The 21,539-nt window shown below is 46.2% G+C and overlaps 1 protein-coding gene across 3 annotated transcripts in view; it reads left to right on the top strand.

The window, feature by feature from the left end:
* Positions 1–641: 641 nt before the first annotated feature.
* LMF1 (lipase maturation factor 1) overlaps positions 642–21,539 on the top strand; it is a 123,708-nt gene continuing 102,810 nt past the window's right edge. The window contains exons 1-2 of one of the 3 annotated variants that reach the window (XM_080678953.1): positions 642–834; positions 15,165–15,478. Coding sequence is in view for 2 of the 3 variants with exons in the window: in XM_080678954.1 (XP_080535080.1) it covers positions 663–834; positions 15,165–15,474 (482 nt within the window). In the remaining variant the exon portion in view is untranslated. The remainder of the gene's footprint in view (positions 835–15,164; positions 15,479–21,539) is intronic. The other 2 variants (XM_080678952.1, XM_080678954.1) reach the window with 2 other exon arrangements.

The raw sequence follows: 21,539 nt of genomic DNA, 5'->3' as shown, positions 1-21,539 counted from the left end.
CTCCTTGGACAGCAAAGATGAGAAGTCAGTAGGGGACACCTGGCCACACACCCATACAGGCAATAACAGCCTGGGGCCCTGGATTGAACCACTGCTCCAGCCTTTCCTCTGTGGGACTGCAACTCCACACACCCCAAGAGCCACAGAGGGGGTGAAGTACCTGCTAGGGTATTCAGCTGCCCTGAACCATGACCAGCGCCCCCCCTCCCCCCCGCACCCCCCCTTCCCGTACTGGCCAGACACAAACATTCCAACAGTCTCCTTCCCATTGCATTTCTATTTCTGGAGTGCCTTCTGCCCCCTCCCTAGAGTACGAGTCCATGAGGGCTGACGCCTAGGTCAGGGAATGCACTGGGGGCCCTCTTCAATGTTGGCTAATGAATGAGTGAGTGAATGAATCAATCAATGGAGTGGGTCAACCCCTTCCAAGTGGAGTGATGCTTATGGTTTTCCTAGGTACCCACCTCCTTGCCCTCACTGTTACAGTGCCCCGCACGGTCTGCTGGGGGCACGCGCGCGCTCGGGCCTGGCTACAGCTCCCCGCACGTGGGCGTGTCCTCCTGGTAGTGGTCCCGGCCAGATGGAGCGGGCGTGGTCTCTCCGCTGTGGGCGGGCGTCCCGTCGCGCAACGCTCTCCGCGCATGCCCCCTGATGGCCCCGCAATGGCGGCGCCCGGGGAGCAGCTTAGGAGGCGGAAGGCTGCGGACGCAGGCCAGGAGCCTGCGTCTTCGCCGGGGCCAGGGCACGACCCCGCGGGCTGTCCGGCCCGCCTCCGCGCGGGCACCTTCTGGCTGACCAGGATCGTGCTCCTGAGGGCCCTCGCTTTCGTTTACTGTGAGTCCGCGGGGCCTGGGCTCCGTCGGTATCACTCCTCCGCGCGCGCACGCGACTCCCGCCAGTGACTCTGCCTCGCCCAGTCCCCAGGCGAGCGGCCCACAGCCATATGCGCCCAGGCCACTGCACATGCACCCCCACCGCGCGACTCCCTCCTGTCGGGTCCCGGGATCTGGCTGAGGTTTTGGGGAGCGGCTGGGGGGGGGGTGTCCAGGGGGGCGGTAGGTTTGGTCTTCGCAGGTGACTTCTTAGCCCACTTTGTCCTCTGTTGCCTGCCCCCCCTTCCCCAGTCACACCCGCCGGCCGTCAGTTGCCTGGACCCAAGTCAGGACCCCAAATTGAGCAGGACTACGCAGGGCCCCCTCGCAGGACCTCGGCCAGCCTGGGGCCGCGCTACAGAAACAAGTTTATTAGTCTGATATGGGCTGGGGGCCGCACGAACGTGAGCGCCCTGAGCAGCACCCCTTTCCTGGACACCGGAGCAGACCAGCCGCAGAGAGTAGTGTCTCCACTCTGTGCGCCTCCGATTCCAGAGCGCATCCTAACCGGTGGGCAGCCCCTGTGGGACCCAGGGCCTCTGGAACTTTCATTATTCCGGAGGCCCAGCGCGTACGAGGCGACCCCCACCCCCACCCCCACCCCCACCCCCACCCCCGCCTCCTCAGGTTCACCAGAGGTTTGTTGGCAGCTTTGAGACAGCAGCAGGTGAAGCTTTCGCATTACCTGTGGGGCTGAGTGACATCCACATCTGATCAGGTTAAGAACTGCCTGAAAACTCGGCAGCAATACGGGGCCTGCCCAACCAGCCTGCGGAGCCCCAGAGAAGTCAGTCCGTGCCCAGAACAACAGCCCTGGGCCTGGCAGCCAGCGCTGAGTCCACCTCCCCCACCCCAGTCCCTACACTCAGAAGGGCACAGAGGCCCTGGGCACTGAACAGTAGGGAACACACAAGTACATGCTTCATGAGCCCAACCTGTAGTCATGACTAAAACCAAACTCTTGAGATTCTTAAACCTATAAGTGAGGGCAGACCAGTGGGGATGGGGAAGAGTTCCAGGCTGAGATGCCGGGGCGAGTGGTCAGTCAACTTCCGTGCTGGTCCTGGCAGTGATTGTGTGCTGTGGGCACTGAAGGGCTCACTTCATTTCTAAATCTCTTCCCTCACACGTGGAAGAAAGAGAATTGCAGCTCTTTGGACAGTGACCTTCCATAAACGGGCAGCATCCCAGGAGGGTGAGGCTGAGTGTTCCCTTCCCTGGGATAACTCAGGCTATCTCCTGGCGCACAGTGGTCACGTGGTTGTCACTGCACGGCTTCCTGGAGGGACTCCATGTGTCATGGGGTTGCCAATATGGGCGTTCAGCTCAGCCCTCTTTCTCTTTGTTCTTGTGGTGTTGCGTTATTATTAAATAATCATTCTAAACGTTTGAGCTGTCACTTAGCAAAAGATGAAGTCAAGACTAAGTTAATCTGTGAGACTTTATTAGACCTTGAAAAGGGGAGCCTATAGCAGTGGAAAAACCCCAGTGACTTCGCTTGCAGAGAGAGAGCACAACTTTACAAAACCTGGCCCTCCGCTTTCCAGTGAGCAGGCTGCCTTTGATCTCCATGGGGATTCTCTGTTCAATTCAAAAGGAAACAGTTTTGAGCCAGAGGGTCAAGCAGATATAGTCTGTGCTGAGCACAGAATGATTTGCTTTGGCAGATGCATTTTTTTTTTCCTGTCTTGCAAGTATGCTTGGGGTAAAATCAGTATTTTTCAGCTGTATGAGGAAGCCGTTCTCCCATCTTTCAGGGACAGGTTGTCTGGCTGAGATGGCTGGGGATCCTGCACTGATCTCTCTAGTGGATTCCAGTTCTCAATGGACTGTGAGCCACTTCAGAGTCCCTGAAGTCCCAGGAATTGTCCACAATGCCATAGGGCTCTTCACACATTTCACTTGATGTTGAATTTTATAGTTACTCTCATGGACTACTAATCCCATCACAAGGCTAAATAATGGACCCTTGCCCTACGCTTCCTTCACCCTCTATGCACTTAGAATTCTTAATGTTGTTAACATGCCAGTCTGTTCGTCCAACTGTGAGCTCCTTGCAGCACAGACAGTGTTTTACTCAGACTCCTCTGTCTTCCAGGGATACCTCCTGCTCTGTAAAATTTTCTTGACTTTGCACACAGTCTTTTATCATTGTTCTGTGTCACCACCGGATACTTTTCTAACCATGTTTTCTTCCCCTCTTTTGCCTGCTCCTACACTATCCTTAGTCCCTGCATGTGAATACTCAGTTCACATACTGCACACCTGCAAGGCCCCCTGGCTCTCCCTCCAGGTGTATTCATAATTCCTCAGACCTCAGTCTTCTTATTTCTTGGTTTATTCTCTCTTTTTGGTGGAATATATCCCCAAACAACTTTTTAAGAAAGGATATGGAGAAGGTGAAACACTCAGGGAAACACTTTTATTTACTGGTCTGTTATAAAGGATGCAACTCAGGAAGAGCAGATAGAAGAGGTGCCCGGGGAAGGTGCAGGAAGGGTACAGAGTTCCCATGCCCTCTCCAGGAGCACCATGTTCCCAGCACCTCTACGTGTTCAACAATCCAGAAGCTCTCCAAAACCCTTCATTTAGGGTTTTTATGGAGGTTCCATTACACAGGCTGGTTGATTAAATCATTGGTCATTGGCTGTTAGCTTAGTTTCTAGCCCCTCTCCCTTCAAGAAGTTTGGGGACAGGGCTGGAGTTCCAGACCTCTATTCACAAGGTAGGTTCCCCTGGTAACCAGCGCCTTCCTCCAAGGGTTACCTCATGGGAATGAATCCAGGTAAAGCTGAAAGGATTGTGCTAATGGATAGCAATAAATGCTCTTCTCACTCCATCACTAAGGAAATCCCAGAATTTTTAGGAGCTCTGTGCCAGGACCAGAGATGGAGACCAAAGAAATACTTACTGTCTGACAATATCACAGGGACCTATTTTTCTCTCTGGAAGCTTTTATAGTCTCCCCATCCTTGCTCTGGTCCTTGTTATTTAGTGGCAGGACTACGTGAGGTCCCTTCCTTGTTTCTTCTCAGGGGCCCTGGAGAATCTCAAGACTCCTGCCCTATTCTGGATGTTCTCTGGTCCTATGTAGTCTGCTGACTTGAGCCCATGTCCCAAACACTCCATTTGGGGACCACTAACCCATCTAGCCTCCCTGTTTGGGTGGATCCTGAAAAGCCACTTCACAAAGCTAAATGAGGGTCTGATGGAGAAGAAGATGGGCTCCTCTCAGGTCCTGGTAGTTGTGCCCCCATGTGGAGCCCACTTCTGTGACCATCAGAGTAATGGTGACTGTGCTGTGCACATCTCCAGAAGGAACCGTGAGCATTGGAGCCAATGAAGGACTTTTGACACATGAACAAAATTGCTTATCTCATCAGTTTCACATTGTTACCTCAGAGTCCCTGCGGTAACATTCTTTAAAAATTCAACTTTGAAAGTATCTCAAAGCTAGTTTCTGGTCAGCTCTAATTTCTGGTTTGCGTATAGTACCTTTTTTTTTGTTTAGACGCATCTTGTGATACCATGCTTGTCATGTATATTTTTGTTTTTTGCAATTAGTCTATCCTCTTTCTTTACATTACATATAGTAGAATTTTATTACCTTTCCCTCTCCATTAATTCTCCTTAGTTGAGTACTGTACTCTGAGGTGAATCTCAGTTGCACTTTCTAAAAGGGGTAGCTTGTTACACTTTTGGAGACGACAAGTCAAGTCTCCTGGGATCTTGTGGCTCAGCCTGGCTCCCAGATGGCTCCGGAGTGCAGGATTGAAGTAGCAGAGCAGAACCATTCACACCCATGTTTGCTAAACTCTTAGCTGTTCTTTGGACATTTTGAGGGAAAAGTGGAACCAAAAGAATCCTTAAAATCTTGCCTCATTCTATGTTGTTCTGAGCTTCCAGTGATTCTGAGAGTTTCTGGGACATTCCTTGTCCTCCAGGCCACTCAAATTCTAGTGAAACACTCTGCTTGGTTTTACAAGCTTCTCTGTAAAATGCTTCCAGTTTGTTTAAAAAACAAACCCCACTGCTCTACCTCTGAGCTCTCTGCAGCACAAGTCTTTAAAGAAAAAGTATCAGGCTCTTCCATCAAAGCCAGAATTTAACCACCGTCACTAAAAACGGTCTGGTGGAGAATGACCTTTTAGGGATGATTCTGATTCAATTTTATAGTAATTTATCTGAAAGAGAAAAGTAATTTTTTCTTTTTTCTTGACTTTATTGGATGACATTGATTAATACAATTATGTAGGTTTCAGATGTACAATTCTATAACACATCACCTGTATATTGTGTGTTCACTATCCCAAGTCAAGTGTCCTTTCATCACCATTTATCCCCCCATTCCCTTTCTTTTTTATTTATATTTATTTTAATTCTCACCCAAGGATATGTTTTTATTGATTTAGAGAGAGAGGAAGGGAGAAAGAGAGAAGCATCGATGTAAGAGAGAAACATCTATCAGTTGTCTCCGTATGCATCCCAACTGGGGATTGAACCCACAACCTTTTGGTGTACAGGATGATGCTCCTACCAACTAAGCCACTGGCCAGGGCTCTATTTATGTTTAAAGAATATTTGCAGACACCGTGATAATGCATGTATAGGTATATAGATGGCCTGTTTTCCTATCCTAGATCAGTCTCTGGGCTACCCCACAGGGAGCAGCTGAGAAAGTCTTCATGCCTCACCCCCATCCCTTCCTAGACTGGGGGTGGGGGCTGACTGAGCCTTCCTAAGGTTGGTTGGTTGTTTGGTTAGGTTAGCTTTGAGATCCTATGATTTTTTAAAAATTTTGTTTATTCTTTCTGCTTAATCCTTTCTGTAACAGGAGTGGTCATTGAAATAGTTTTATTTTTTCTGAAATTGGAATCCAGTCTGTCTTCTTTTTTTTTCTGATAAGTAAGCTAAGAAGTTTCCTATGCTTTTTGCCTTAGAATTACTTTTTAAACTATTTAATTGGTGAGACCAAAATCTTATTTTTCTTCCATAGCTTTGGAGTGTAAATTGTGGTTTTGGGGAGGAAGGACATCCAGCCGTTTAACCATTGATAATTAGGTCCCCATGTGGAAGAGCCCAGGTGGGTTCTGGAGTGTGTAGGACCAATCTGAGTCAGGAAAGAGACATATACACATACTCGGTGGGAACTGCTGTGGGAAGCTCTCTGCTGCCCTCCCACCTAACCTTCTGCCGTGTCACAGCCCTCTACATCTGCTGTGTCTTTGTCAAGTTCTACTTTTCCTGTCCATTCTCTGCCCTCTGGGAGCTGATCACTGAATCCAGCCCATGCTCCAGGGGAGGGGAGGACTCTGCCACCCTTTGGAGGAGGCATCTCCATTATTTGGAATTCTCTATGAGGAAAATGTGTCTTCTCCCTGTTTATCAACCTTCAGAGTTAGTTTCTCTTGGGGTTGGGGGCCAATGCTGTTACTCATTGTGGTGTCAGATGTCTGGCTTTGGTTGGTGGTGGGTCTTCCCACTTGTGTCTCGTGTCCCTATTCTTTATCCTTCCAGCACTTCCTTCCTTTCTGGTACTATAGGATGCTACAGGCTCCTATCATATTTGCTACACTTAAAAACAGCCATTTCTCCAGAAGCCCTGGTTCTTTTTATTAGAGAATGTTAGACACTCACGTCTGGGTGTCCATTCTTACAGATGTCACTGCTTTCAGACCCTCTTAGTGGACAGAGCTAGGTTATATGTGTGTGTACACCCATGTATGATTGCTTCTCTGCATATCCATCTGAATATATGTTCAGTTAAATGTGAGATTGCCCTGGCATCTCCGAGTCTAATCCAGTGCACAGGTGTGGACGGCCTTCCATTCTTGCTTGTCTGCAACTTTCTTCTCCATCGGTGAGAAATCTTACCCCATTATCCACCACAGTTTGTTTATTTGTTCACCCCCAGTACACATGCAAAGCAGTTTCAGAATTGTTCACCTACCCCCGTGAGAAAAACCAACTAGACTCCAGTATTTATATACAGTTCCTTTTGGCTTTGTCCTTACAATTTTCACTCAGAACATTTTCCAAAGTTACTTAGGCCAGCCCTCCCTTTACTCTCCCATTCAGTGTGGTCTGTTATACATTTGCAATAGAGTTCATTTGTCACAGTCTGCATTCCATCCTGGCATCCCCTGACCTTCTGGCTAGGTTGTTTTGATAGTTTGTATACATTAAGGTTCATTTTTTGTGATGTACAGTTACGTCTATGGCTTTTGACAAATGCTTAGTTATCCATCATCCAGTATTCTGCAGTATAGTTCTATCCCCTGAAAATCGCCTTGTGCACGTAGTCACCACTCCCCCCCACCAGCTCCTGGCATGCTCTGCTCTGTGCTCTGTCCCTGTGGTTTTGCTGTTTCCAGTGTGCCTTATGAATGGAATCCTGCAATATGTAGACTTGGGATCTGGAATCTTTTACTTAGCAAAATGCACTTAAGGCTCATCCGTGTTGCATGAATCAACCGTCCTGCGTTTTTGTCTCTGAATATTATTTCATTGTATGAATGTATCGCAGTTTGTTTATCCATTTCCATGTTGAGGGACAATGATGTTTGTTTTCCAGTTTTAGCAATTATGAACAAAGCTCCTATGAACATTTGCATGCAGTTTTTGTGTAAATGTGTTTTCAGTTCACTTGGGTGAATACCCGAGGGTATAATTGCTGGATCATGTGGTAAATCTATGTTTAACTCTACAAGAAACTGCCAGATTCATCCAGAGTGGCATACCAATTTGCATTCCCACCAGCAATGAATGAGAGTTCCTGTTGTTCTGAATCCTCTGGAGCATTTGGTGTTTTCATTTTTTTTGGATTTTGGCTGTTATGATAGGTGTGTGGTGATACTGCATTGTGGTTTTAATCGGTGTTTCCCCAGTAACAAATGATATTGAGCATCTTTTCATGTGTTTATTTGACATCTGTGTATCTTCTTTGTGTGAAACAGATGCCTTCAATGTCTGTTCATATCTTTTGCCCATTTTAAAACTTGGGTTTTTGTTTTCTTATTAAATTTTAATGTTACTTTATTCTGTACACAAGTCCTTTATTAGATACGTGATTCGCAATATTTTTTTTACCAATCTATGGCTTGTCTTTTCATTCTTTTAAAAGTATTAATTACAGAACCAAAGTTTTTCATTTGATAAAGTACTAATTTATCAGTTGTTTTCTTTCATGGATTATGCTTTTGGTGTTGTATCTAAAAACTCATTGCCAGACGCAAGTCACATAGATTTTCGTCCAGAAGTTCTATACTTTCATATTTTATATTGAGGGCCACGGTCCTTTTGGAGTAAATTTTTGTGTAAGATGTGAGGTATGTGTCAAGGTTCATCTTTTTGTATATGGACATTCAGTTGTTCCAGTACTATTTTTTGAAAAGATTGTTGTTGTACCTTTGTCATAAATCAGTTGAGTGTATTTGTATAGATCTATTTCTAGGCTCTCCTTTCTGTCACATGGATTTATTAGTATGTGTCTGTCTTTTTGCCAGTATCACACTGCCTTGATTACTGTAGCTTTGGAGTAAGTCTTGACATTGCATAATATGAGTCCTCCAACTTCGTTCTTTATCAGAATTATTTTGCCTGTTCTAAGTTGGTTTTCCAGATAGACTTTAGAATCACAAAACATCTAGAGAAAACAAAACAAAAATCTAGAGAAAAGCTTGCTGGATATTTTGATTGAGATTACATTGAGTCTATAGGTCAAAGTGGGGAGAATTGACATGCTGACTCTTCAATCCATGAACACGATGTATCTCTTCATTTATTTAGATTTTCTTTCATCAATGTTTTGTAGTTTTCCACATACAGATTCTGTTAGAATCTGTTAGATTTTTATCTATTCACTTTTTGGTGCTATTGTCATATTGTCAACTATTATAAAATTCAGATTATAGTTGTGCATTGTTGATATAGGAGGAATACAGTTGACTTTTTGTATATTAATCTTGTATTCTGTGACCTTCATAAACTCATTTATTAGTTCTAAGAGTTTGGGTGTTTTTTTAATAGATTATTTGGGATTTTTTTAATATAGACAATCATGTCATCTGTTAATAAAGACAGTTTTATATCTTCCTTTCTAATCTATATGCCTCTTCTTTCTTTTGCTTGCCTCATTGCACTACCTAGGACTTCCCATACAATATTGAATAGGAGTAGTGAGAGAGACATCCTTGCTTTGTTCCAAATCTTAGGAGGAAAATAATTGCTCATCTTTAAGTATGATTTTGGATGTTTTTCATAGCTACCGTTTATAAGTTGATGAAGTTTCTTTTTCTTCCTAACTTGCTGAACATTTTTATCATGAATGGATGTTGAATTTTGTCATGTGCTTTTTATGTGTGTGTTGATTGATATTATCATACGGTTTTTCTTATTTAGTGTTAGTATGGCGAACTACATTGATCAATTTTGAGTATTAAACCAGCCTTGCATTTCTGAGATGCAATTGTTGTGATATATTATCTTTATTTTTTCTTTTGTGAGTTTTAGTAGTTTGTCTTCCAAGTAATTGGTATATTTCATCAAAGTTGTTGAATGTATTATCTTAGAGAGATTATAGTGTTCTTTTATTATCTTTTTAATGTCTGTGGGATCAGTAACAATGTTTCTCCTTTTTTAAAATTGATTTCAGAGAGGAAGGGAGAGGGAGAGAGAGAGAGAAACATCAATGAAGAGAAAGAATCATTGATCGGCTGCCACCTGCACACCCCCTGCGGGAATCCAGCCCGTAATCCGGGCATGTGCCCTTGACTGGAATCGAACTTGGGACCCTTCAGTTGGCAGGTTGACACTGCCCACTGAGCCAAACCAGCTAGGGCTAATGGTTTCATTTAAAAAATATATTTTAATTGATTTTTAGAGAGAGAGAGGGGGAGAGGAAGAAAGAGAAACATCCATGTGAAAGCAGGGCATCTATTGGCTGCCTTCTGCATGCCCCCTACCAGGAATCGAGCCTGAAATTCAAGCATGTGCCCTGATGGAGAATTGAACCAGCAATCTTTTGGTGCTCAGGATGATGCCCAACCAATTGAGTTTGTATACAGGCCTTTATGTACAATAACTTGTGTATGTGTTTTATTGGAGTTAAAACACACATACCAGCCATCAAAGTGATTCCTGGTTATTTATCTTATACAAAGAAAAACATAGGACACACACACACTGTTCTGTACACTTTTTTATTTTTTAATATATTTTATTGATTTTTTTTACAGAGAGGAAGGGAGAGAGAGAGTTAGAAACATTGATGAGAGAGAAACATCAATCAGCTGCCTCCTGCACACCCCCTACTGGGGATGTGCCCGCAACCAAGGTACATGCCCTTGACCGGAATCAAACCTGGGACCCTTGAGTCCGTAGGCCGACGCTCTATCCACTGAGCCAAACCGGTTAGGGCCTCTACACTTTTTTTAAAGCAAACAATATCCTATAGATTGTTCCAAGCAGCCCAGAAAAACCCACCTCACTCTTTTTGACTATTTGAGATCCTAGATGTAGTAGTATTGGGTCCAACAGAGGCTGCAGTCGGATATTGCCAAACTGTCTTCAAAGAGTTTACATCAATTCTGCCCCACCTGCATTGGTTGAGAAGGTCTGTTGCCTCACACCAAGGCCAGTGTGGATATTTTCTGGCTTCCTCTCTTAATCTAATATGTGAAAATCATAGTGTTTTACTTTTTATTTATGGATAAGTGTTAGCATACAGATGTATTTTTTAGCTTTATTGAGATATAATTGGTACACAAAAATGTAATGTATACATTTAATATACATAGTAATGAGTTTTGCATTTCTTTTGAAAACAGTTTTCAACCACTCCAATTCCTGCTTTAGTGTGTATGTATTAAAAACATGTTTTTTGCCAAAAAAAAAAAAAATAAATTTATTTCAGAGAGGAAGGGAGAGGAAGAGAGAGAGAGAAATATCAGTGGTGAGAGAGAATCATCAATTGGCTGCCTTCTGCATGCCCCACACTGGGGATCAAGCCCAGAATCCAGGCATGTGCCCTGACCAGGAATCAAACCATGATCTCCTGGTTCATAGGTCGACACTCAACCACTGAGCCACGCCAGCCAGTCTCCTTTTTCATTGCTGATATTGGTGTCTTCTCTCTTTTAGTTGGTCAGTTTGGCTAGAGGTCTATTAGTTATATTGACCTTTTCAAAGAACCAACTTTTGGTTTTATTGATTTTCCCTATTTTTTTTTTCTTGTTCTCAATTTCATTGATTTCTGTTCTTAAATTTTAAACAATTTCTTTCCTGCTGCTTGTTTTATAATTTGATTTTTCCCCCTGATCTCTTAAAGCAGTGGTTCTCAACCTTCCTAATGTTGCGACCCTTTAATACAGTTCCTCATGTTGTGGTGACCCCCAACCATAAAATTATTTTCGTTGCTACTTCATAACTCTAATTTTGCTACTGTTAATGAATCGTAATGTAAATATCTGTGTTTTCCGATGGTCTTAGGCGACCCTGCTAGCGGTTCTCAGAACCGCTTCTGTAGAACCTAAGACCTTCGGAAAATACAGATATTTACATTACGATTCATAACAGTAGCAAAATTACAGTTGTGAAGTAGCAACGAAAATAATTTTATGGTTGGGGGTCACCACAACATGAGGAACTGTATTAAAGGGTTGCGGCATTAGAAAGGTTGAGAACCACTGTCTTAAAGGAAAAGTTTAGATATGAAACCTTTCTATTTATCTAACATGGACATTCTACTGTAAATTTTCCTTTAAGCCCTGCTTTAGCAGCATCCCACAATTTTTGCTATGTTGTTTTAACTTTCATTCAGTTAAAAATATTTTGTAATTTCTCTTGTGCCTTTAAAAAACCATGGTTTATTTAGAAGTGTGTGGTTTAATCTGCAAAGATTTGAGTATGTTTCCAGGTAATATCCTGTTACTGATTTCTAGTTTAATTCTATGTGGTCAGAAAACATATTCTGTCTATTTCAATTCTACTATATGTTGGTATGTGTTTTATGGTTCATACTGTGGTGTGTCTTAATGTTCCATGTATACTTGAAAATTACATATATATCTTACTGTTAAATAGAATGCTCTAAATATGTCATATAGTTGTGTCTTGTTTTTTTATACTGTATAGCAATCTGTAAGTGTCAGTTGGATCAAGTTAATATGTGTAAAGAATATATACATACTAGTATATGTACTAGGTTAGTTCATTTTATATATACACTAGAGGCCCGGTGCACGAAATTCATGCACGGGGGCGGGGGTGTCCCTCAGCCCAGCCTGCACCCTCTCCAATCTGGGACCCCTCGAGGGATGTCTGACTGCCCGTTTAGATTTCCAACTGCCCCCAGCAACCCAAACGGGCAGTCGGACATCCCTATCACAATCCAGGACTGCTGGCTCCCAACTGCTTGCCTGCCTGCCTTCCTGATTGCCCCTAACTGCTTCTGCCTGCCAGCCTGATCACCCCCTAACCACTCCCCTGCCAGCCTGATTGATGCCTAACTGCTCCCCTGCCAGCCTGTTTGCCCCTAACTGTCCTCCCCTGCAGGCCTGGTCCCCCCCAACTGCTCTCCCCTGCATGCCTGGGTCCCCCCCAGCTGCCCTCCCCTGCAGGCCTGGTCACCCCTAATTGTCCTCCCCTGCAGGCCTGGTCCCCCCCAACTGCTCTCCCCTGCAGGCCTGGGTCCCTCCCAACTGCCTTTCCCTGCAGGCCTGGTTGCTCCCAACTTCCCTCCTCTGCCGGCTTGGTCACCCCTAAATGCCCTCCCCTGCAGGCTTGATTGCCCCCAACTGCCCTCCCTTGCAGCCCTGGTCCCTCCCAACTACCATCCCCTGCTGGCCTGATTGCCCACAACTGCCCTCCCTTGCAGGCCTGGTCCCTCCCAAGTGCCCTCCCTTGCTGGCCATCTTGTGGTGGCCATCTTGTGTCACATGGGGGCAGGATCTTTGTCCACATGGGGGCAGCCATCTTGTGTGTTGGAGTGATGGTCAATCTGCATATTACTCTTTTATTAGATAGGATAGAGGCCTGGTACACAGGTGGGGGCCAGCTGGTTTGCCCTGAAGGGTGTCCCGGATCAGGGTGGGGGTTCCCTTGGGGCGTAGGGCGGCCTGGGCGAGGGGCCTGTGGTGGTTTGCAGGCCGGCCACGCCCCCCGGCGACCCAAGCGGAGGCCCTGGTATCTGGGGTTTATTTATCTTCTACAATTGAAACTTTGTAGCCGGGAGCGGAGCCAAGTCTTCTGCTTGCTCTGAGGCAGCAGCCATTTCTGTTGGGATTTATGTATCTTCTATAATTGAAACTTTGTAGCCTTAAGCAGAGGCCTGGGCCGGCCAGGGCTGCAGAAGCTTGGCTTCCTCCATCGCTGCAGGCAACCCTAGCCTCCTGCTCTTTCCAGCTCTGTGGCTGCCGCCATTTCTGTTTGGATTTATGTATCTTCTATCATTGAAACTTTGTAGCCTTGAGTGGAGGCCTAGGCCGGCAAGGGCAGGCGGAAAGTTTGGCTTCCTCCATTGTCGGGGAAACCCAAGCCTCCCTCCTGCTCTCTGTGGCTGTAGCCATCTTGGTTGGGTTTATTTGCATATTCGCTCCTGATTGGCTGGTGGGCGTGGCTTGTGGGTGTAGCAGAGGTACGGTCAACTTGCATATTACCCTTTTATTAGATAGGATATACTTTGTTGTTAGGTTCATGCACATTTAGTATTAAATATCCATTTGTTGATCCCTTATCACTATGCAATGCCCCCCCCCCCTTTTTTTTTATCATTTCTTGCATTTACATATATTTTGTCTGATATTGATAAAGCCATCCAGCTTTCTTTGGATTAACATTTGCATGATATCTTTTTCTGTGCCTTTACTTGTGACCTACCTATGTCTTTATATTTAAAGTGGATTTTGTATAAGCAGAATAGACCTGGGTCCTGTTTTTTATTCAGTCTGACAATTTCTATCTTTGCTGATGTGCTTAGAACATTTCCAGTTAAAGTGATGGATTAAAGTCTACCATTTTGCTAGTTATTTTCTATTTGTTCCTCCTATTCTTTGTTGCTTTTTTCCTGCTTTCTTTTTGGTTAAATGAGCATTTGTTATTATTTTATTTTAGTATCTGCATTGATTTATTCCTTTAGAATTGTTTTAAACAATTTTTTTCTCTCCCACAGGATTTACAATATAATACATTTTAAATTAGTCTGAGTCTAACTTAGTAAAACTAATTACCTTCACATACTAGTCTGCCACTTTCTGTGTGGTATAAGGTCCTTCTGACAGCATATTTCCAGTATCTCCCTTCAGCCTTTGTGCTGTTTCTTACATATTTTGCTTTACTTATGCTGTAAACACACAGTTCATTGTTGCTATGTGCTTTGGACCAGGGTGTTGCTGTATGCTTTGGACCAAGGGGTGCCCACTTTCCTGAAAGGGCAGGTGCTGACTGTTATACCTGTGAGCCTAGCCCACCACCATGTTCTCCATCTCAATCTCAGTCCTGCCTGGGATGCATTTTTATTCACTATAGAAATGCACGGTGTTGTTTAGCTTTTTACGAAGTGCAGCTTCTGTCTCCTTCAGTGTAGGTGTGTTTTCTACACAGCTGTGTCTCAGTGGTCATCCCAGCACTCTATATGGAACTGCCTTTTACTTGCCTTTCCTCTCTTGGTTTCCCTGCTCTTCACGTTCACAGACAGCAGTGCTGTGCTCTCCTGCAGCATCTCTGTGCAAAGCATATCTCTGTAAACACTGAAGTCCAGTGGACGTGACTGTGCTCTTGTAGGAGTGTGAGTTGTTAGAAACTAATTCAGAAACTTGTGGTTTGAATGGAGGGTAATCGTGACTTACATGTAAACATTATCATAAGCTTCAAACACTCTGGGTAGTTCCAAGAGTAGCACCATTGACCAGACTCATGGGTTATCATGATGTATTTATGATGGGAATGCTGTGTGCAATCTGGATGGTTAACTGACCATTTACATGCAACCAGACACATATTTTATATACCTGTATATCTATATATACACACATATACAATGTGTATAAGTAGATATATACATATATAGGTATATAAACATATACACGTGACTTCTCCAGGTTGGGTCTTCCAAAATTTCCCCCAAGATTTTGAGAAATACTCAGACCCAGAGTTCATGCTTTGGTTCCAAACCGTTGGTCAGACTCTGCCTTATCTTGCCCAACTGAGTCCCCACACGTTGGAAAAGCACCCACTGGTGTCCACGAATGGTGTGTTCCTACTTATATTCCTTTTATCCTTTCCTTTTTCTTCCAGTTGTAGCATTCTTGGTGGCTTTACATCAGAACAAGCAGCTGATTGGAGACAGAGGACTCCTGCCCTGCAGAGTGTACCTGAAGAGTGTGCAGCAGCACTTCCAGGGGCAGGTTGGCTGGGGCGCCGTGAGCTATGCCCCGACCATCCTCTGGCTGCTGGACTGGTCACACATGGACTCCAACCTGGATGCCCTCGCACTGCTCGGGTTGGGCATCTCATCTTTCATCCTGGTTACCGGCTGTGCCAATATGGTTCTCATGACTGCACTCTGGGTCCTCTACATGTCCCTGGTCAATGTGGGACAGATCTGGTAAGTGGGAAGAACTGGGCACACATGAGCCAGGCGAGCTGTACCTCAGCATCTAGGGGATGTTAAATGCTGCAGAGCAAACCACAACCTCCTGGCAGCTGGAGGGGCTGAGCAGGCTTTCTTCTTACCTTAGTTCAGGAGAATATCATTATTTTAACGAGGCCAGGGTAGCGACTGCTAATTGCCAAACAACCAAAATGCAGGGACCTTTCTTCTTTGGGAGCAGTCACTGATTCTGCTGGGAGTGGCATGGCTGCTCCGAGACTGCACGGCCAACCTCCTGGAGCCAGCAGACCGTGAGATGGAAGTGGAAGTCACTGGGTGGGTTTCTGGTGACAGGGTTGAGTTGGAGGCTTAAGCCTGTTGCTCTTTACCCTCTCCTGTCCCTTCCTTGTTAAGAGGAATCTTGACCAGCCAGTACCAGGGGTCACAGACCAGATCGGCCATGTTGAGGAGGGTAGGCTTCAGTGCTGAAGGAATCAGAGGTGGTGATGGTGGTGCGGAGAGTGGAGAAGTCCCATGGGAATGCGCACAGGGGACATGGGCATTCAGGGCAGCCTGTGGCCTGGATGAAGTCAGGCCCCTGGAGTGTTGTTTCAACTGGTCAAAGGAGGGGGATCCTGCTCTTCTTCCCAGTTCTGGGTTCCACAAATAGGGAAGGTCACCTACCAGAGGAAGCACAGAGCACTCTGGAAGATAAGACCAAGCCTTGACAGAAGACTCTAGGAAAGGGGTGGGTGTCTATGTAGATATGCAGGAGATAGATATGCAGGTTGGTGTGGGATGGGCTTCTATGTACATATGTAGGAGGTAGAAGTGGGGGTGGATGTGTAGACATACAGGAAATAGACATGGGTGTGGGTGTCTGTGTAGACATGTTGGTGTCTATGTAGATGTGCACGAAGTATATGTAGGGTCAGTGTCTGTGTAGACATGTAGGAAGTAGATGTGGGAGTGGTTGGTTGTGTAGACATGTAGGAGGTTCAACACATCTGAGGCTGCTGTTGGTTCTGTGCTGGCCCAGGGTGGAGAGGGTCACTGGGTCTCAGGTCACGACAGTGACGCTTCCCAGAGAGGGGTCTTTAACCAAGAAGGTCCAACTCCTGGGCATGAGGAGCTGACCTTCAGTTCCCCCTGTTGATTTATTTTGAATGTTCTCACAGCTGTAGCATGGACTGGGATCCCTGCGGCCGTCCCCTCTTAACTCTGTCATCTGTGCCTTGGTCCCCAATGCACATGCACACTGCTGTGAGAGGGCATCTGGGCTGGATCTTTCCGCACCTCTTCCTGCTGTGGGAAGTGCTGGTTTGTGCTGGGCTTGGGTTGGGGCCAGTGTGAATGAAACTCAGTAGTGTGCAGAATGCGCTGCCCCCAAACTCAACTTGTTAAAAGGGGACTCAGCATCTCATCATCCCAAAATCCCCTCCACTCTGCCACCCATGGGGCCTTGTGTTGACGAGTTACTGTTGAGAGCAAGCACCATTGCAGTCAAAAGCTTGGGATTTAGGAAGAGACTTGGGGAAACTTCAGCACCTGCAACTGTGGTGTGAGTTGCATGCGTTGGAAAAAAGACCAAGGGCTGTGCCACTGGTTACTCAGCTGTGGGCATCTTTATGAGTTCACACATCTGTTCACAGGTCACTGAGTGACTGACAACCTACCATTATGGCACATGCACTGTGTTCAATTCCATGCAGAAACTGTGTTGGTTTCCTAGAGAGGTGGATATATTAAATATGATTTATTTTCTTTTTATAAAGGACAAAGCAGTGACCGTGGAAATAGGGGCTGGTGCATGGTAAGGTGTGTCTGGCTATCTGGGGTGGGCCCTGCGCACAAGTGATGCTTCCTTCACTTGCACCTGCTCCTTCCTGCATAGACTTCATGGGTGCTGCCACTTCAGGGCATCTAGACCTCCGTGGCGGCCACAGGGGGTTCCTGCCCACCTGCCGTCTACTGGTCAGTAGTTGTTTACCAGCGCAAGAGGCCTCTGGCTGGGTTTTACTATGGTGTCCAAGGGGCTGCTATTTCTTGAAACCCATGATTTTAATCCATCCTAGAGGAAGAAGTATCCTAGATGCCTTTGTCCCAGAGATGGCATGCTCTGTGTATAACAGGTGGCACGGATCATGCCTTATTGTACCTGGCAGCCAAACCGTATCAACTTTTAAGTTTTACTTCAAAAAGTATTTTTGACTTGTGTCTAGGATATACTGTCAAGGTATGAATAACCCCATGCTTCAAAGTCTGAAAACGAGTCTGAGCACATTTGACCAACAATACAGTCTTGTATGTTATCATTGGGAAAGATATTCTGCTCCCCTACCCTTGGGTATGTTAAAAAATGTGATTGAATTAATTTAAGCTCGCTAAAGCAAAATAAGACAAATGACACCTGAGATGTTTCAGGTGGAAAATGTAAAAGAAGAAAACATCTGTCAACAGAGACCAGTGGTGTATTCACCATGTTCCTGATGCCAGATGTCCATGGTCACAGCTGAACTGTGGGGCTGGTTTGGCACAGGCTTGAGGGCTGTGGGGTGGGACTCCATGTGCACCAGGTGGGTGGTTAGCACAATTCAGGTACTCTCAACCCTGACAGTGCCTGAGGTCAGCTTTTGACCCACGTTTCCCTGGGGGATGATAGTTTTTGAGTTGTCAGAGTGTTATTGAGCACTTACTGAGAGAGTGAGTACCACTTAAATGGAAAATGGGCTTTCTTTTTCCGATACCCTGAAATGAAAATTAGACACAATCTGTTCCTTTCATGTCTCCTTTATTTTAAGTTGAGAGGAAAGAATATTTGTTTGGGATGAGATGCTCAGATAATAGACACCGTTGATGGAACGTCTTTCAAGTGTTGTCCAGCTGGCGTCCCGTGGCAGGGACAGGAAGCCCCCGTGGGGCGAGGAGGCGCCAGGCAGGTGCACATGGCACTTTGCCGGCACTCAGCCCTGCATTGAGTTGCCCAGCTTTGCTGAGTGCATGCTGTGGCCACTGCTTCACTTTCTCCCTTCGCTTTAAATGGGTGTCCTCTCGGCTTCTTCCTGACCCAGACTAGTGTCCATGACAACGTCACAGTGCTGGAATGAATGTCTCAGCACACATGGGGATCTTAAACTGCTGCTAAGGAAGACAGGTAAAACCCTGGGCTCGGCGGTGCTTTGAGTTTCCAAGGCCAGTGTCATGGGGCTGTACGTGACATCCTGTACATGCGCGAACCATGACTGCCCTTCCTTTGCTCTCCTGTCTGGATCCTGACACTTGGCGAGGCAAGTGGGAGCCTAATGAATGCACTTCATGATGGCAGTGGTTGAAGGGCTTCATTTTGGGGAGAGTGGCTTCAGTCATGCAGTTGGTGCTTCACAGGCTAATAACCCACATTCTTGGAGGCAGCGATCCCACACCCCAGGAGAGCAGACCTTGTAGGGTCCAGGTTCAAGTAGATAGACTCAAAGTAGGCCTGGGCGTTCAGAGCTTGGGGATGGGTCAGAGAATCCCTTGGGTGGGAGGGAAAAGGAGGAGCAGATTCACTTCCTTTGTGGCATTTTCTTAGGCTCTGATTATGTTCTTGTTTGGTTGATGGAGGCACTCTCTGCCTTCTGAGGATGGGCTGTGGGAGACAGCTGGTCAGGACTTTCTAATATTGGTCCTTTCTTCTGCACGTGGGAAAGGTGGCTGGACTCGGGACTGTATTCTACAAGACAGGAAATATGAATGTGGCCCAGTGCCATGTGGCCAGACATTCCTTTATGTTGGCTACTGCGAGCGGGTAGTTAGAACTCAACAAGGCTGTAGGCACACAATAGGGGTGCAGGGTGATCCGTGTGGAGGCTCAAGGTTTCTGAGGACACAGTGCAGCAGTGCCAGGTGGCTTTGGGGCCTCAGCTTCATAGCCCACTCTCTCTCGTTATCAGTCAAGTGTGACTGGAATAAGTTTTGATTGATAATGCTCAAGTACAGTAGTGATAACAGGTATCAAAGTCATCCTGAGGATAATAGTGGGGGGGCAGTTAAATGACCACTCTTGGTTCCTTTTTATTTAAACAAGGAGGCCTTATTAGGAGAAGGCACAGAATTGTGTCTGTTGGGATGGGAGACAGAGGCAGCCTGCGATTAGATCGGGCAACAAGGTGCCTCAGATTAGGTGGCAGGCAGTTATTGCTGTGGAACTTTATCCCTTTATTCTCAGATGGGGTTAAACTGAGGTAGGGATGCCTTTGAGAACTCACATTGGTTTCATTCTTCTTACTGAGAATTTGAATTTGTCTGCCCAGATGTTGCCTAGAGCCCCCAGATGTTGCATCCAGTGGAAGGAAGTGTATGCTGTCCTAACCTGGATGGCCAGTCCTTCCTGGGGCCCAAGCCTGCACTTTGTTTTGGGTGCTGGTAAGGAATGGGCAAGGTTGGAGGCGGCTCTCCTGAGGGGCACACATACTGGTGCTGCCTGGCTACCTTGACTTGTTTTTCATTTAATGAACTTCACTTTTTAGAACAGTTTTAGATTTATAGAATTATCACAGAAATAGTGCAGGAGTGCCTCTGTACCCCACTCCAGTTTCTTCTATTTTTATCCTCTTTCATCAGATGGGACATTTGTCACACCTAATGAACCAGTGTCAACACAGTATTATTTATTCACATTTCCTCATTTCCTTCCCAACGCCCTCTTTCTGTCCCAGAATCCCACCAAGACCCACATGATGTTTGGTCTTCATGTCCCCTTATGCTCCTCTGGGCCCATGTCTCAGACTCCTGCTTTTGATCCCTCAGCAGTTTTGAGGAACACTGGTCAGGTGTTCTGTTTAGTATGCCTCTGTTGGGATGTGTCTGATGTTTTCTCATCATTGACTGGGTTGTGGATTTTGAGAGACCACAGAGGCACAGTGCTGTCGTCATCCATTGTATCGAGTCTGTGCCATCGACACAACTCATCTCCATGATGCCGACCTGGTATCCAGCCAGATCATTACTATTAGGTGTCTCCACTGTGAACCTTCCTTTCCTCCCAAGTCTATCCCATGTGTTATCTTTGGAGGCATCACTAGCACAGCCCACATCAGAGTTCCTTGAGGGTGGAGCACCTGTCTTTTGCCCCCATGTTATTTATTCAATCATTGATCTGTATGGACTCCTGCATACATCTAAGTTCATCTATGTTGGTACCGAATTGGTGGGGGGGGGGGCGCGATTGGGGGTCAATGGCCAGGGGAGGGGCTGTGGGAGGTTGGCTGGCTAGCCCCACCCCTGATTGGTGTGGGGGGGCTGATCAGGGGCAGAGCTGGCTGGAGGGAGGGGCCATGGGCCAATCGGGGTGGTGGGGGCCCATCAGGGGCGGGGCTGGCCAGGGGGAGGGGCTGCAGGAGGTTGGCTGTCCAACTCCGCCCCCTATTGGGGTAGGGGGTGATCAGGAACAGGGCCAGCCGGGGGTAGGAGCCACGGGAGGTTGGCCAGCCGGCCCCACCCCCTGATCGGGCGGTGGGCTGGCTGCAGTGGGCGTCATAGCTACTGGTTGTTCCAGTCATTACGATGGTCCAGTTGTTGGCTTTTTATATATATAGATAAATTGTAGGTGATCTTAAAGAAGAACCTAACCACCATTAACACTGTTAGGCTCTGATTATGTTCTTGTTGGTTGATTGAGGCACTCTCTGCCTTCTGAGGATGGGCTGTGGGAGACAGCTGGACAGGCCTTTCTAACACTGGTCCTTTCTTCTGGACGTGGGAAAGGTAGAACCTTATTGGAAATCCTAATTGTGACTTCTGCCCCAGTTTCTCCAGTTAATTTAGCATCAGCTTTCCCAAAAAGCTGGATTTGTGATCTTTTTGTCTGTGCTTTACTTTGGCAATAATCCTGGAGGGCTTCTTTGTTGCTATTAAGGATGGCTATATAACCATCCTTCTCTCTTCCCCACCTTCCTGCCCACCCCCCCCCCAAAAAAAAAAAAAAAAGAAGAAAGGATTATCTCTAGAAACTTGGACCGAGGTTGGGCGGCTCAGGAGGTCTCTTCCTGTGGAGGAAGCTGCCTCTGGCATGTCCCTCTGACACAGGGATGGTATCAACT

This window comes from Plecotus auritus, assembly GCF_963455305.1.
Source record: "Plecotus auritus genome assembly, chromosome: 7".
NCBI classification, from domain to species: Eukaryota; Metazoa; Chordata; class Mammalia; order Chiroptera; family Vespertilionidae; genus Plecotus; species Plecotus auritus.
Note: the sequence above shows the minus strand (reverse complement) of the source record. Positions and strands in the feature narration are given on the sequence as shown.